Source organism: Acinonyx jubatus, chromosome A3 (genome assembly GCF_027475565.1).
Source record: "Acinonyx jubatus isolate Ajub_Pintada_27869175 chromosome A3, VMU_Ajub_asm_v1.0, whole genome shotgun sequence".
NCBI classification, from domain to species: domain Eukaryota; kingdom Metazoa; phylum Chordata; class Mammalia; order Carnivora; family Felidae; genus Acinonyx; species Acinonyx jubatus.
The window spans coordinates 59,579,333-59,595,063 of record NC_069388.1 but is presented as its reverse complement, the minus strand read 5'-3'; the positions used below and the strand labels follow the sequence as shown (position 1 = coordinate 59,595,063).

The 15,731-nt window shown below is 34.3% G+C and overlaps 1 protein-coding gene across 10 annotated transcripts in view; it reads right to left on the bottom strand.

The window, feature by feature from the left end:
* Window positions 1-15,731, bottom strand: part of TSGA10 (testis specific 10) — a 166,600-nt gene that overhangs the window by 120,435 nt on the left and 30,434 nt on the right. For all 10 annotated transcript variants that reach the window (XR_003424872.2, XM_027072644.2, XM_027072643.2 and 7 more), the window contains 3 exons: window positions 14,616-14,786; window positions 14,454-14,531; window positions 13,359-13,510 (listed from right to left, as the gene is read on the bottom strand). Coding sequence is in view for 9 of the 10 variants with exons in the window: in XM_027072644.2 (XP_026928445.1) it covers window positions 13,359-13,510; window positions 14,454-14,531; window positions 14,616-14,786 (401 nt within the window). In the remaining variant the exon portion in view is untranslated. The remainder of the gene's footprint in view (window positions 1-13,358; window positions 13,511-14,453; window positions 14,532-14,615; window positions 14,787-15,731) is intronic.

The window sequence follows — 15,731 nt, the reverse complement described above, 5'->3', positions numbered from 1 at the left end:
GCCTTGACAGATTATTTTCTTAGCTTTTTTTCTTGTAAAACAGTATTTAAAAATTCATGCTGGGGGGGGGGGGGGACCTGGGTGGCTCAGTTGGTTAAGTGTCCAACTTTGGTTCAGGTCATGATCTCCCAGTTCATAGGTTCAAGCCCCAACTCAGGCTGTGCTGACAGCTTGGAGCCTGCTTCAAATTCTGTGTCTCCCTCTCTCTCTGTTCCTCCCCCATTAGCACTCTCTTTCTCTCTCTTTCAAAAATAAAGATCACACACACACTCTCTCTCTAAAATAAATAAAAGATTTAAAAAACTTTTTTTGAACACATGCTGGAGCGCCTGGATGGCTCAATTGGTTAAGCACCCAATTCTTGATCTCAGCTCAGGTCTTGATCTTAGGGTCCTGAGCTCAATCCCTGTGTTGGGCTCCATGCTGAGTACGAATCCTACTTAAAGAGAAAAATCATTAAAAAATGCATGCTAAGTGATGCCTGGCTGGCTCAGTTGGTAGAGTGCGCAACTCTTGATCTCAGGGTTGTGGATTTGAGCCCCACGCTGGATATAGAGATTCTTTTTAATCTTAAATAAAATGCACACTAAAGTCAGAAGTATAAATGTAATGAGCCTATCAATTCATATGATAATGATGAATCCTGAAAGACACACGGGAGGATTGGCAAAACCTTCCAGTGTACACTGTGGCTGTTTCTATGCTGTTAAATTGCATTACAGCCATCTATTTTCCAAAATAGCCATATGCCCCTGTACAACAGAGATCCATCTAATACAAAAAACAAAATGGAAAACTACACACATAATCAGAAGTTAATCAAATCAGATCTTTAAATCACTGATCAATAAACCCACACCTAAAACACATTTAAGCAATAGAAACTTTAGATATAAAGCCAGTAGCTTCTTTTGCAGACTCTTGTAACTCTAATGTCAGAAAAGACTCTTACAACTCCTCCAAGAAATATTTAGAACTTCATAATTTTGCTAATGTTTATTTATTTTTGAAAGGGAGAGAGACTAAGAGACAGAGCACAAGCGAGGGAGGGGCAGATAGAGAGGGAGACACAGAATTGAAGTAGGCTCCAGGCTCTGAGATGTCAGCACAGAGCCGGATGCAGGGTTCAAACCCACAAACCACAAGATCATGACCTGAGCCAAAGTCAGACACTTAACCAAAGGAGCACCCAGGTACCCCAGAACTTTAAACAGCTATCTATATATAGTTTTTTCAAATGCCCAGAGTCCTAGACTAGATTTTGGTTGCTTCCAAGTTTGGGCAATTATGATTAGAGCTGCTATAAACATCATGTCCACATTTCTGTGTGCACATAAGACTCAATTACTTTGAGTAAATACCATGGAGTGCTGTATGTTAAGACTGTGTTTAGCTTTGTAGAAACTGACTGTCAAATAAAGTGGCTGTATCATTCCAAATTCCCACCAGCAATGAATAGGAGCTCCTATTGATCCACGTCCTCACCAGCATTTTTGTCAGTGATCCAGATTTTGTCTATTCTAATAAGTATATAATGGAATCTCATTGTTGTTTTAATTTGAATTTCGCTGATGACCTATGATGTGGAACATCTTTTCATACGCTTATGTGCCATCTGTATATCTTCTTTGGTGAGGTCTGCTAAGGTCTTTGGCTCGTTTTTTTAATTGGGTTGTTTTCTTATTGTTGAATTTTTAAACAGTTCTTTGTAGGTTTTGGTTAATAGCTCTTTATCAGATGTGCCTTTGGCAAACATTTTTTCCCAGTCTGTGGCTTGGCTTCTCATTTTCTTGACATTGTCTTTTGCAGAACAGAAGTATTTAATTTTAATGAAGTCCAAATAATAATTTCTTGCATGGATTGTGCCTTCAGTGTTGTATCTAAAAAGTCATCAACATACTCAAGAAAAACTAGATTTTCTCCTGTTGTCTTCTAGAGGTTTTGAAGTTTTGCATTTTACATTTAGGTATACAATCCATTTTGAGTTAATTTGAAGGGTGTGATATCTGTGTTGCTTTTTTTTTTTTTTTTTTTTTTTTTTGGCATGTGGATATTAGTTGTTCCAGCACCATTTGTGGAGAAGACTATCTCTGCCCTGTTATATTGCCTTTGCTCCTTTGTCAAAGATCAGTTGCCTATGTTTACATGGCCTATTTCTGAACTGTCTATTCTGTTCCATTGATCTATTTGTCTATTCTTTTGCCAATACCACACTGTCTTGATTACTGTAGCTTTTTAGTAAGTCTTGAAGTCAAGTAGCGTCAGTGTTCCAACTTAGTTTTTCTTCAATTTCTGTTGCCCATTCTTTTGCCTCTCCATATAACCTTTAGAATCTGTTCATTGGGGTGCCTGGGTGGCTCAGCCAGTTGAGTGTCCAACTTCAGCTCAGTCATGAACTCACAGCTTGTGAGTTCAGGCCCTGTGTCAGGCTCTGTGCTAACAGCTCAGAGCCTGGAGCCTGCTTTGGATTCTGTGTCTCCCTCTCTCTCTGCCCCTCCCCTGCTCATGCTCTGTTTCTCTCTCTCTCTCTCTCGAAAATAAACATTAAGAAAAAATTTAATAAAAAATAAAAATAAATAAAAAAAGAAGCTGTTCATTGATATCCACAAATAACTTGCAGCAATTTTGATTTGAACTTATTCAATCTATAGAACAAGTTGGGAAGAATGGACATCTTGAAAATATTAAGTTTTCCTATCCATGAACATTGAATATTTTTCAATGTATTTAGTTCCTCTTTGATTTCTTTCACTAGTTTTGTAGTTTTCCTCATATAGATTTTACACATAATTTGTTAGATTTATATTTAAGTACCCTGGAATCATGACCTGAGCCAAAATCAAGAGTCAGACGCTTAACCAACTGAGCCACCCAGGAGCCCCTAGAATAGATTTTAATACTGAAATCTTTTCGGTTGCAAATAACCAAACTCAAACTAAACCAGTGTTTGGAATCACTGAACATAAAGGCCCAAACTAACTTTTTGTTAACAGATAGCTCTATCAATCATTCAACTATATGAGAAATTCTTCCTAGAAATGTTTGATACTCTGATGCAGACACACAGATCTTTTTCTTTTTTTTAATCTCCTTTGAGGAAATACTCTGAAAACAATCCAACTTTTTACTATTGTTGATTTATCTGACATAGAAACCCAAATAGAAGAACTGCTGCTACTAAAACATACCTATTTAGAAAGAAAAGTTCATTTAAGCCGTATAGAAACACAGATAATGAGTACTTGTTTTGAAACACTGGAGATTTTTTCTTCATCAGCAGGTAAACCCAAACAGAAATGCATCCATTTCTTTGTGGCTGATTTGACTTAAAACACTATGGAACCTGTTTAGACATATAGATATCCAGACATGTGCTAACCTGTGCTTAGGACTCAACTTCTAGTGAGTGGAGTTCACACATGGGACAAAACTTATAATTTTCCCATCAACTGACAAAAAAGAACAGGAACAATATTTTAACTATACTTGAATGTAGTTGGATTACATAACTCCTATGTAGATTCTCTGTAATTCTTTGCCTTTTGTACATACAAATACGAAACTATGATATGAATATATTACAAAATACAAAATATTGATCTATAAAAAATAAGCTGACACTTGATTACTCAGCAGAAATAATGCAAGTCATAAGATACTGGAAAGAAAGTATCAAAGTGTTAAAAATAATTCCCAACCTTTAGAATTCTCTACCTTTCAAAAATATCCTTCAATACCAGCATGGTTGCAACAAAAGTTATGAGAAATGCTCTGCTTTTGAGTATATTTTGAAGACAGAACAAACTGGATTGGATATGGATACATGAAAGGAGAAACCATAGATTGCTTCAAGGTTTCAGGCCAAGAATTGCATGAACAGACTTTCCCATTTGCTGAGATGGGAAGACTGAAAGAATAAATTTATGGGTGTTGGAGGGTGAAGAATAGTGGATAGCAGAACTCAGGTTCGGAAATGTTAAGTTTTGAGATGTCAATGAGACATCCTAGTGAAGATGAAAAGGAGGTGGTTGTACATTCAAGTCCGGAGTTCAAGACAGAAATCCATGCTACAGATACACATTTGAGAGTCAAGAGTAAATACACAAGACTAGATGAATTCACTGATGGATGAGTACATATACAAGAAGAGAAGCAGTGTAAGACTGAGCTTGAGGATAATCAAGGTCATGGAGGATGAACTAGAAGAGCCTGAAACAGGACAGCCAAAGAGATGAAAAGAAAATCAAATGAGCATGGTACCTCAGAAGCCAAAGGAGTAGCTAAAAACACAACTGATTATATTTGTCAAATGTTGCTGATAGGTGAAACAAAATGAAGACTGAGGATCAAGCACTGAATTGAGCAACATGAAAGTAAATATTGCCTTGTAAAAAGTTTTCATAGAATGGTGGGAGAAAAGACAGATTACAGTAGGTTTAAAAGAGAATAAAATGTAAGATTCTGGAGCCAGAAGTTTAGACAACTCTTTCAGTAAAATTCCTGTAAATGAGACACAAAATTTAGTCCAAATTTGTAATATCTGAATAACATGATTACAAATCTGAACTAAGGGACAAATACAAAAGTATTGCAGAATTTATAGACTATTTCAGATTTTACAAATTTCTTAAGTATACACAGATAATTACCAAAAACTGATCATAAAAGTAGAGGGCAACAAATTTCAGAAATTTGATGGGGCGCCTGGGTGGTGCAGTCAGTTAAGCGTCCGACTTCAGCCAGGTCACGATCTCGCGGTTCGTGAGTTCGAGCCCCGCGTCGGGCTCTGGGCTGATGGCTCAGAGCCTGGAGCATGTTTCCGATTCTGTGTCTCCCTCTCTCTCTGCCCCTCCCCCGTTCATGCTCTGTCTCTCTCTGTCCCAAAAATAAATAAACGTTGAAAAAAAAAAAAAGTTTAAAAAAAAAAAAAAGAAATTTGAAATCTAACAGTATGTTCTGCAAAGCAATGTAATTAGCAAGAAGTCAATCAAAGATAAGTGAAAATTCATTATGTTTTTGGATACTTAAAATCACACTTTTAAACAACCAATAGATCAAGAAGTAATGATGGAAAACTGTAAAACATTTCAAAAGTACATAACAAAACTTACAGGATACATTCAAATAAGTATTTTGAGGAAAACTTATGGCTTTAAATGTTTATATCAGAAATAAAGCTGAAAAGTAATAATATAAGCATTTGTCTGAAAAACTTAAAAATAAATCTAAAGAAAATAGAGACAATAAAGAACAAAACTTAATGAGGATCACCAAAGCAAATGTTAGTCCTTTGAAAAGACTAATGACAACAGACTAAAAAAGAGGAAATCACTACAGATTCTGTAGACATTAAAATGTTCATAGGATATTGTAAACAAAATTATTCAAAAAATGTTTTAAAATTTAGAGAAAGTGAACTAATGCCTCAAAAGTATCTATTGAATGGCATAAGAAGAAACTTCTAATTGTTTCTTTATCCATTAAACAAATAAAATAAATCCTTCCCTCAAAAAAAAAAAAAAGTTGGGCCCAAAAGGCTTCATTGGTTAAGTACGAAAACTCTAATATTATTCAAATTCTTCAAGGTAATAAAAGAAGACAAAATGAATTGAGAAGATTATTATAAGGTTTACATGACATTGATAACAAATTCTGATTTTAAGTAGTCCTAAGAAAGGCAAGTTATTGGCCAAAATCAATTATAAAAATAAATGTAAATATCTCAAACAAAACATTAGTTAATGTACAACAGTAATCTATAAAAAGTATAATATATCCTGACCGATTTGACAAAGCACATCTATTCCTGAAAAAAAAGTTCTCAGTAATCTGAGAATAAAAGGAAACTTCTTCAACCTGATAGAAGACATCTATGAAAAACATACAGCTAACATCATACTAACTGTTGAGAGTCTAAATGCTTCCCCCTACGATGTGGAACAAGACAAGGATGTCTACTTCACCATTTCTACTGAACACTGTTAGTAGATATTCTAGCCAATGCAATAAGAAACAGAAAACAAAAACAAACAAACAAAAAAGCATGCAGACTAAGCATGTAAAACTGTCTTTATTTGCAGATGCTCTAAGTGTCTATGTAGAAAATTAACCAGATTCTACAAAAAGGCCACTCGAACCAAAATGTAAATTTAGCAAAGTTGTAAAATACCAGATAAATATACAAAAATCAATTGTAGGACTTCTGATTTCAACTCTGACAAATAAGGAGCTTAGAAACTGTCATTTCCATTGTTATAAGAACAAAAAGATGAACAAAATGAAAATCAAAGACTTGCTCTGACACATTAGAAGAGTGAATTACAGAGCAAACTGCCAATTCAAAATCTGAAAAGAATAATCAAGATCTGCTCATCTGGAGCAAAAGCCAGCTGAATCACAAATGGTTAAGAAATTTAAATGATAAATTTGATGCATTGCTGGAAGCTGAGTTTGTACTAACATGAGAGTGAGAAGCTCCTAGGGGCCACAATCTTAGAAGGGTCCCTATACTTCAGTGTGTTTACCTCCAGGAACTCCAGTAGGTTCTCACAGTAAAGATCTGAGAAAGATCCCCTTATGACTCTGACAGGGGAAAAGTAATTATTATGAAATATGCCCAGAGCATTCTCCATAATAGGCTTAATCTTCAAGTAAAAAGACTTTACCAGAGCCTTATCCCAGCTAGAGAAGGGCATTTCTCCCACTTTACCCTCTCTAGCCTTCCTGTTTCACATAAGTGGATAAAAAAATAAAAGTTATACCATTAGAAAACATGTTCCCTCCTCTCACCTAACCAACACATTAATAGTGTTCCATGATAATCACAGTGAATTACAAGCAAAAGAGCTGCAAGATGCAAGCTCTCACTTAGGAGGGATACTTAAGGAAGCTTAAAGTCAAAAAGAGAAACAATCAGAACATAGGAATTTGAAGTCTCTGGCATCTGCATCTACAACACACACTGAACTTAGATCAACTTCCAGTCAAATTAACATAAACATTTACACTAAAGGCTTATTTACTTCAGTTAACACCCAATACATGTGGCTTCAACAAAAAAAAATTACAAGGCATGCCAAAAGTCAAGCAAAAACACAACCTGAAGAATCAAACCAGACTCAGATATAGCACAGACATGGGAATTATCAGAAAATTTAAAATAACTATGATTAATTGGTTAAGGAGATTAATGGAAAAAGTAGACAATATGCAGTAATAGGTGGGTAACATAAACAGATGAAAACCTGAGAGAAACAAAATGAAATGCTAGATAGTAAATTATTGTGACAAAAATGAAGAATATCTTTGATGGTCTCATCAGCAGATTAGACACAGTCAAGCATAAACCATTGAGCTCGAAAACAGGTCAATAAAACTTCCCAAACTAAAATGCGAAATGAAAAAGAAAAAAAAACAAAACAACAGAACATCCAAGAACTGTGGGTATAATTGAAATACCAAAACGAGAAAAAACAAGAGAATAAGAGCATAAGAAATATTTGAAATAATTATAAAATAAGTCATGGGGGTGAAAAGTACGGCATAGGGAATATAGTCAATAATACTGTAATAACTGTACAGTGATCCATGGAAACTACACTTGTTGTGGCGAACATTTCATAATGTATATAAATTGTCAAATCACTGTTACACACCTAAAACTAATACATATCAACTACACTTCAATTTTAAAAATGTTTTAAGTAGGGGCGCCTGGGTGGCTCAGTCAATTAAGCGTCCGACTTCGGCTCAGGTCATGATCTCACGGTCTGTGAGTTTGAGCCCCGTGTCGGGCTCTGTGCTGACAGCTCAGAGCCTGGAGCCTGTTTCAGATTCTGTGTCCCCCTCTTTCTCTGACCCTCCCCTGTTCATGCTCTCTCTCTCTCTCTGTCTCAAAAATAAATAAATGTTAAAAAAAATTTTTAAATAAAAAATGTTTTCAGTAATAACAGCCTAGAACTTTCCAAAATTAATGTACAGTATCTATAGGCAGACAACTGTAAAACAATGATGAAAGAAATCAAAGATCTAAATACATGGATAAATATTCCATGTTCATGGATTGAAACATCCCATATTAAGATGTCAGTTGTGGAGCACCTGGGTGGCTCAGTGGGTTGAGTGTTCAACTTGTGATTTCGGCTCAGGTCATGATTTCACAGTCGTGAGATCAAGCCCCGTGCTGGGCTCCATGGTGGGCATGGAGCCTGCTTAAGATTCTTTTTCTCCCTGACTCTCTCTGCCCCTCCCTCACTCCCCTCTCTCAAAAAAATTAAAAAATAAAAATAAAATAAAATAAAGATGTCAGTTTTCCCCAACTTGATCTACAGATTCAATGCAAACCCAATTAAAATCTCAGAAAGCTATTTTATAAATATTTATTGTAGAATCAGAGAAACTGATTCTAAATTTTACATGGAAAGGCAAAAGACCAAGAATAGTCAATACACTATTGGCGACAAGAAAGTTGGAGGATTCACAATACCTAGTTTCAAGACTTACAATAACGCAATAATAATCAAAACAGCATGGTTTGGCAAAATAAACAAAATAGATCAATGGAACACAATGGAGATCCCAGAAATAGGTCCACACAAATATAAGCAACTGATCTTTGACAAAGGATCAAAGACAACACAGAAAGGGCAGTCTTTCAACAAATGGTGCTGGAACAATTTTAAGACATCCATATGCAATTTAAGTGAACTGAGTATATCTTTCACAAAAATTAACTCAACATAGATCACTGACTTTAATGCAAAACTATATAACTTCTAGAAGAAAACACAAGAGAAAAATATGTGCACTTGGGTTTGGTTATGTGTTTTTAAACACATTAAACACCAAAAATACTATCCATGAAATAAAAAAGTAAGTTGAACTTTATCAAAATTTAAAATTTCTGCTTTACAAAAGACACTTTTAAAAGAATGAAAAGACAAGGCGCAGATAGGGAGAAGATATTTGCAAACCACATATCTGATAACAACATGTATTCAAAGGATTCTTAAAATTCAATAGTAAGCAAACAAACAAAACAATTGAAAAATTGGCAAAATACGTAAACAGATACCTTATCAAAGAAAAGATACAGATGGCAAGTAACAATATGAAAAGATGCTCCACATCATTTGTCATTAGTGAATTGCAAATTAAAACAATGAGATATTGCTACATAGTTATTATACCTATTAAATGGCTAAAATACAAAAATCTGACAATATCAAATGCTGATAAGGATATGGAGCAACAGAAACTCTCACTCATTGCTGGTGAGAATACAAAATAGTACAGTCACTTTGAAAGAGTTGGGCAGTTTCTTATAAAGCTAAATACAGATTTACTCAACAATTCAGCAATTATTCCCCTAGGTATTTACTGATTTGAAAACCTATGTCCACACAAAAACCTACACATGAAAGTTTACAGCAGCTTTATTCATAATTGCCAAAAACTGAAAGCAACCAAGACATCCTTCAATAGGTGCATGAATAAACACACTGTGGTACCTACATCAATGATAAGAAGAAATGAGCTATCCAGTTATGAAAAAACACAAACGAACCTAAAATGCACATTGCTAAGTGAAAGAAGCTGGTCTGAAAAGGCTGTATACTGTATGATTTCAATTATATGACATTCTTGAAAAGGCGCACAATTCCTCAGCGAGGTGATAAAGATCAAAATCAACAGGAATAAATCATATTGATAATATGTACCCATGATACCCTGGATATATATGTACCCTAAAATGGCATTTTACTTTTGTGACCTTTCTCTCAAAAACATATTACCCAGTCTAATCATGAGAAAAACAGAAGACAAATCCCAATTGAGAGACATTCCACAAAATACCTGATCAGTACTCTTCAAAACTGTCAAGGTCATCAAAAACAAGGAAAGTCTGAGACTGTCATAGCCAAGAGAAGCCTAAGGAGACATGACAACTAAATGTAATGTAGTGTCCTGGATGAGATCCTGGAACAGAAAAAGGACATTAGGGGAAAACTAAGGAAATCTGAATAAAAGTATGGACTTCAGTTAATAATAATGCATCAAGTAATAGATTCTTTAATCGTAATAAATGTAATGTACTAATGTAAGATATTAATAACAGAGGAAATTGGGTGTGAGGTAAGTAGGAACTCTACCATCTTCACAATTGCTCTGTAAATCTAAAACTGCTCTAAAATACAAAGTTTATCTTTAAAAACAACTGTATTTTAATATACAAGCAATAAAAATCAGAAAGTAAAATTTTAAATTTCCATTTATAACAGCATCAAAAAATAGGAAATACTCAGAGATAAATCTGACAAAAAAAGAAGTACGAGAACACTCTAAAAACTATAAAACATTTCTGAGGGAAATTAAAGATGTAAAGAATGGAAAGACACACTGTATTTATGAGTGGGAACACTTGATATTCTAGATGTCAGTGTCCCCCAGTTCCAATCAAATTCCCAAGCAGGCTTTTTTTGTATACACTATGAAGCTGATTCTAAAATTAAAATAAAATACAAAGGAACTAGAATAGCCAAAACTACTTTGAGAAAGAACAAAGTTAAAGACTAACATTACCTAATGTGAAGACTTTAAAAATAAAACCAAAGTAATCAGGCAGGTAGTATTGGAATCAAGATATATAAACAGATCCATCAAGGAAAACAGATCTTCAAGAAACAGACCTACACATATATGGACAACTGACTTTCTACAAAGGCACAAAAAGTGGTATTGGAACATTTGGTTATCATTATGCAAAAAAAAAAAAGTGAACTTTGATTTATATCCTGTGTACTAAACATAAAAACTTTGAAATGGATCACAGATTTAAATGTTAAATTTTACTGTTAAACTGCTAGAATAAAACACAGAAGAAAAATATTACCTTAGTCCTGATAACAATTTCTTTAAAAGAATACAAAAAGCTGGATAAAATTTTTAAAAAATCAACAAACTTCACTTAATCAAAATGAAAAACATTTGCTCATTAAAAGACACTTAATAAAAAGGCAAGCCACAGGCTGGGAGAAAATATTTGCAAAATACATGTGACGCAGGACTTACAATATAGAAAGGACTTTTACAACTTGATAGTAATTTAAATTCAATAAAAGTGTGCAAAAGATTGAACAGACACTAAAGAAGACAAATGTATGGCATGTAAGCACATGTACAGATGCTCAAAATCATTGGTTATTACGGAAGGCAAATTAAAACCATAAAACCTACCTAATAGAATGTTAAAGATTAAAAAGATAATGCACACCAAGTGTTGGTGAGGCTATGTAACACCTGGAACACTTATACACTACTGGTACAAACGTAAAATAAAATAATACAACCACTTTGGAAAGCAGTTTAATGGTTTCTTTAAAAGTTAAACATATAAACATCACAAGACTCAGTCACTATACTCTTAGGTATTTATCCAAGAAAAATAAAAGCTTATGTCCGTACAAAGACTCGTATAAGATTGTACATGAAAGTTTTATTTTTTATAGTCCAAAACTGGAAACAACCAAAATGTCCATGAGGTTTATTCATACAATGGAATAAACTATTGATTATATAACATAAATTTCAAAATAATTATGCTGAGGGAAGGCAGCCCAATAAAAGAATATATACTACATGATTTTATTTATATACCATTTTAGAAAATCCAAACAAATCTCTATAACAGAAAACAAATCAGTGGTCATCCAGAGATTGGCAGAATAAGTTAGAGGTTACAGAGGGGCAGGAGGAAACTTTTGGGAATGATGGATAAGGCCACTATCTTGACTGTGCTACAGGTATATACATATGTCAAAACAAGCTAAACACTTTTAAAAATATGTGCAGTTTACTGTATGTATGTCAATTAGACTCTAATAACACTGTTAAAAGAAAACAAGTGTATGCAAAAATCCTCAGAAGTATCATACTTCTATCTGTTAGAATATTTTAATAAACTACTTTCAAGGAACTTTTAATGACACAGGAAAATGCTTATGATATACAATTAAATGAAACTGGCCAACATCAATTGCACAGAAAGTTTATATAATATGGATGGAAATATTTCTGATTAGAAAGAGACCTATATTAATGATAGTTTTCAATGAGTTACAGAATCATGGATGATTTAAATTTTCTTTACCCTTTTCTCTATTTTCCAAGGTTTTCTTTGTTGTTGTCATCTTATTTTATTATTTTTATTTTACCCAAGTCTGCAACATCCTTTTAAACAGGAAATTAAAAAATAAATGAAGCGAGGGGCACCTGGGTGGCTTAGTTGGTTAAGTGTCTGACTTCGGCTCAGGTCATAATCTCGTGGTTTGTGAGTTTAAGCCCCACATTGGTCTCCCTGCTCTCAGCACAGACCCTGCCTTGGATCCTCTATCCCCCTTTCTCTGCCCCTCCTCCACTTGCTCTCTGTCTCTCTCAAAATAAATAAATAAACTTTAAAGTAAATGAATGAATAAGTGAATGAATGAATGAAAAAAGTTTGAGTGGTTATCTATCCTGACAAGTGATTTGAACATATGTACTACAGACCCATGAATGAATGATTGAATGAATGAATGAATGGAAAAAATTTGAGTGATTATCTATCCTGACAAGTGGTGTAAAAATATGTACCACAGACCCTTGAAAGATCAAACAGGAGACTCTTGGAACTCTTATGTGAACCAAGAATTATCTGTAGACTTAAAAATATATTTCACACTCCTGTGAACAACTATTTTTCAAATATTCACAGACGCACTGCAATTCAACATTACTGAATCTGTAAAACTCTATTTTTCACATCAGCAGATACTAAAAGTAAAATTCCTAACATGGAGGTCTTCAAAAACTTATTCCCCTTTTTTATTTTTAATATGAAATTATTGTCAAATTGGTTTCCATACAACACCCAGTGCTCATCCCAACAGGTGCCCTCCTCGATGCCCATCACCAACTTTAGCATATCTTTTGCTACCATACCAGTCATATATAGGAAGGGCTAAGTACCCACGTGGACTTCAATTAACAGAAGTTCCAATACATGTTCTTACACATTCAAACACCAAAGTCAAATATGCTCTATACCCAGAAGGACTTTGTAAAAGCTATGTCAGTTAAATATTAAGGCTTTATGCAAATGTAAGATGAAGATTACTGGAAGTTTGATTCCTAGTTAAATATGGCATTACTAGTCTGTAAGTGATCTTGGGAAAAATCATTTAATGTGTGCTGAGGTTTCTACAATTGCTTCATAATAATCCTCTCAGAAATTAAAGTCAACAAATAACTTAATTATCATTATAAAATACACTATAAAAACAGATCTAGTAAACTACTTGTTTAAAGGTAATTTAGTTTACCTCAAAGAATTATTCTCTGCCTTTTGTCTTCCAAGTTCACTTTCTGTATCCATTGCCTTCCTTGCTAGTGATTTCATTTCTTTTTCCACAGTGGTTATGGTTTCCTTCATCAAAGTCATGTTTGACATTTGCTCCATACGTTCATCATCAAGCTATACAAGTAGAATGACAAGGTTACTGCCATCACTAACAAAATCTTCCTAAAGAGACATCCTCTCTTTGTACAAACTGTGGCATATGACAAGATTTACACTAGGAGATGATCAGATGAGACCTGAATATTGTGGGAGGCTGTATGGACAAGGTATTGTGGGGCAGGAACAAGAATAAGCCACTGCACAGCCTGTGCATAATGCCTATCCCAGTATATGTATCTATATGTTCAATCTGGTTCATTTTGAATGTAGCATATGTATCTTATTTGCAAAAAGATTTATTTGTTGTTCAACATTAATAAGATACACATATAAAGTGGAATTATGAAAAAAAATGTTTTCCTCTCCTGAGTAATGCTTTTTCTTTCTCTTTATAACAACATTGACAAATTTATAAATATATTCAATTAAACCTGGTAACAGAAAAGCAACTTTTTCTAATTGTTTATATAGTCATAACATATCAAATATATATTCATAGCATCTCAAATCCTTGACTAGTAAAAAAGTGATGCTTCACATTTAAATTGTTTAAATATATTATTCTCATTAATTTTCATTCCATAATAATTTTTTCTACCTTAGCTACTCTTTAGGTAGAATAAGCCAGTTTCTCTGTATCTGGAAATGTTATCTTTAATGAAATAGGGAGATGAGAAAGTTGCTAACATCCCTGAGAATGCATCCCTAATGGGTTGTTGTTTTTTTTTTAAAGAACACACTTTGCAACCTAACACAAAAAACTTTACTTACATATTTTTTGAAAGAAAATAAACAATGAAAAGGTGATAATTTATACCATACATACCACCTTAAATATTTTAGGACTACAAACACTGTCTTAGAAAAATGAAAGAACCTCTCTGAACATAGGAAAAAAGAGAAAGGGGGAAGCCACTGACAGTTTATAGCCAAAAGCACAACAGTGATGTTTCTTTACGTTATGAACTGTACACTCCAGCTCCTCTATCCTTTGTTCCAAGTGAGCCTTCTCATTAAATGCTGTCTCTTGGGCAATCTGTTAAAAAAAAAAACAAAACATGTTTTCAATGTTGCTGCACTATGTTTCACAAATGGTCACACAGATAAAATTCGTCCAAACCTTTAGCCTTTCCCTCAGGCTATCTCGTTCTGTGGTCATTCTCCGTAAATCAGTGAAGGCCACATCTCTTTCAGTCTCCACCCGTCGGAGGATGGCATGTGCTGTTGTTGATTTAGGAGACTTACAGTTTTTCATCATTTCTCGTCGAAGTCGGGCAATTTCTTCCTGTGCCTATTATTTAAATGCAAGACTTCTATTTAACAAAGCTTTGGAATAGACATAAATATAGCTATCTTATATCCAGCCAGTTAAAATACAAACCATATATAAAAATGCATACAACAGGATAATGTTTTTTAATGAATTTATACAAATAAACTCAAATGATGTCCAAAAATGCAAGTGAATGTATAATTAGAAGTTTGGTTTATAATATTTTTGCCAAAAATTTTTTAAAATTAATTTAGAGGCAGTCAATGCAAGACAGAATGTTTTACTAAGAAATAGATATGTATTACTACATCCATTTTGTGATATAAATTTGAATTCAGCAAAATTCAGGTAGAATACAGTTGTTTTTGTTTTTGTTTTGAGGGGAAGGGGCAGAGGGAGAGGGAGCCTGTCAAGAAGACTCTACACCCAGAGAAGAGCCTGACTCTGGACTTGATCTCATGACTGTGAGATCATGACCTAAGCCAAAATCAAGAGTCAGATGCTTAACCGAGTGAGCCACCCAGGCACTCCCAGGTAGAATACAATTTTAATAAATATTAGTGTTCCTGTCTTTCTCTACAAAAATATATAAGCCATTTTCATGTTCTGGCTACTTTTACCCTGAAAGAAAGGCCCATCAATCCTTACCAACAACCCGACATACTCTCACACACTTGTTCAACCACCCTCAGGTCCCAAACCTATTCCACACCTAAAGATAATTTCATCTCCTACTTTGCTGCTCAAATCCCTAATCTTCCTCCCTCTTGATTTTGATTGCTACCTATTCAGCTGGTCTCCAAGTCTCAGAGGAAGATGTATTACCTCCCAATTTCCACAGCTAAGACTTCACCAGAATCCTGGACCTCATCTCCTGAAATGTCTTCTAAGATACTCCTGACTCAATTACAGTTAACCCATGAACAACATGGGTTTGAATTGATACAAAGGTCCACTTATACA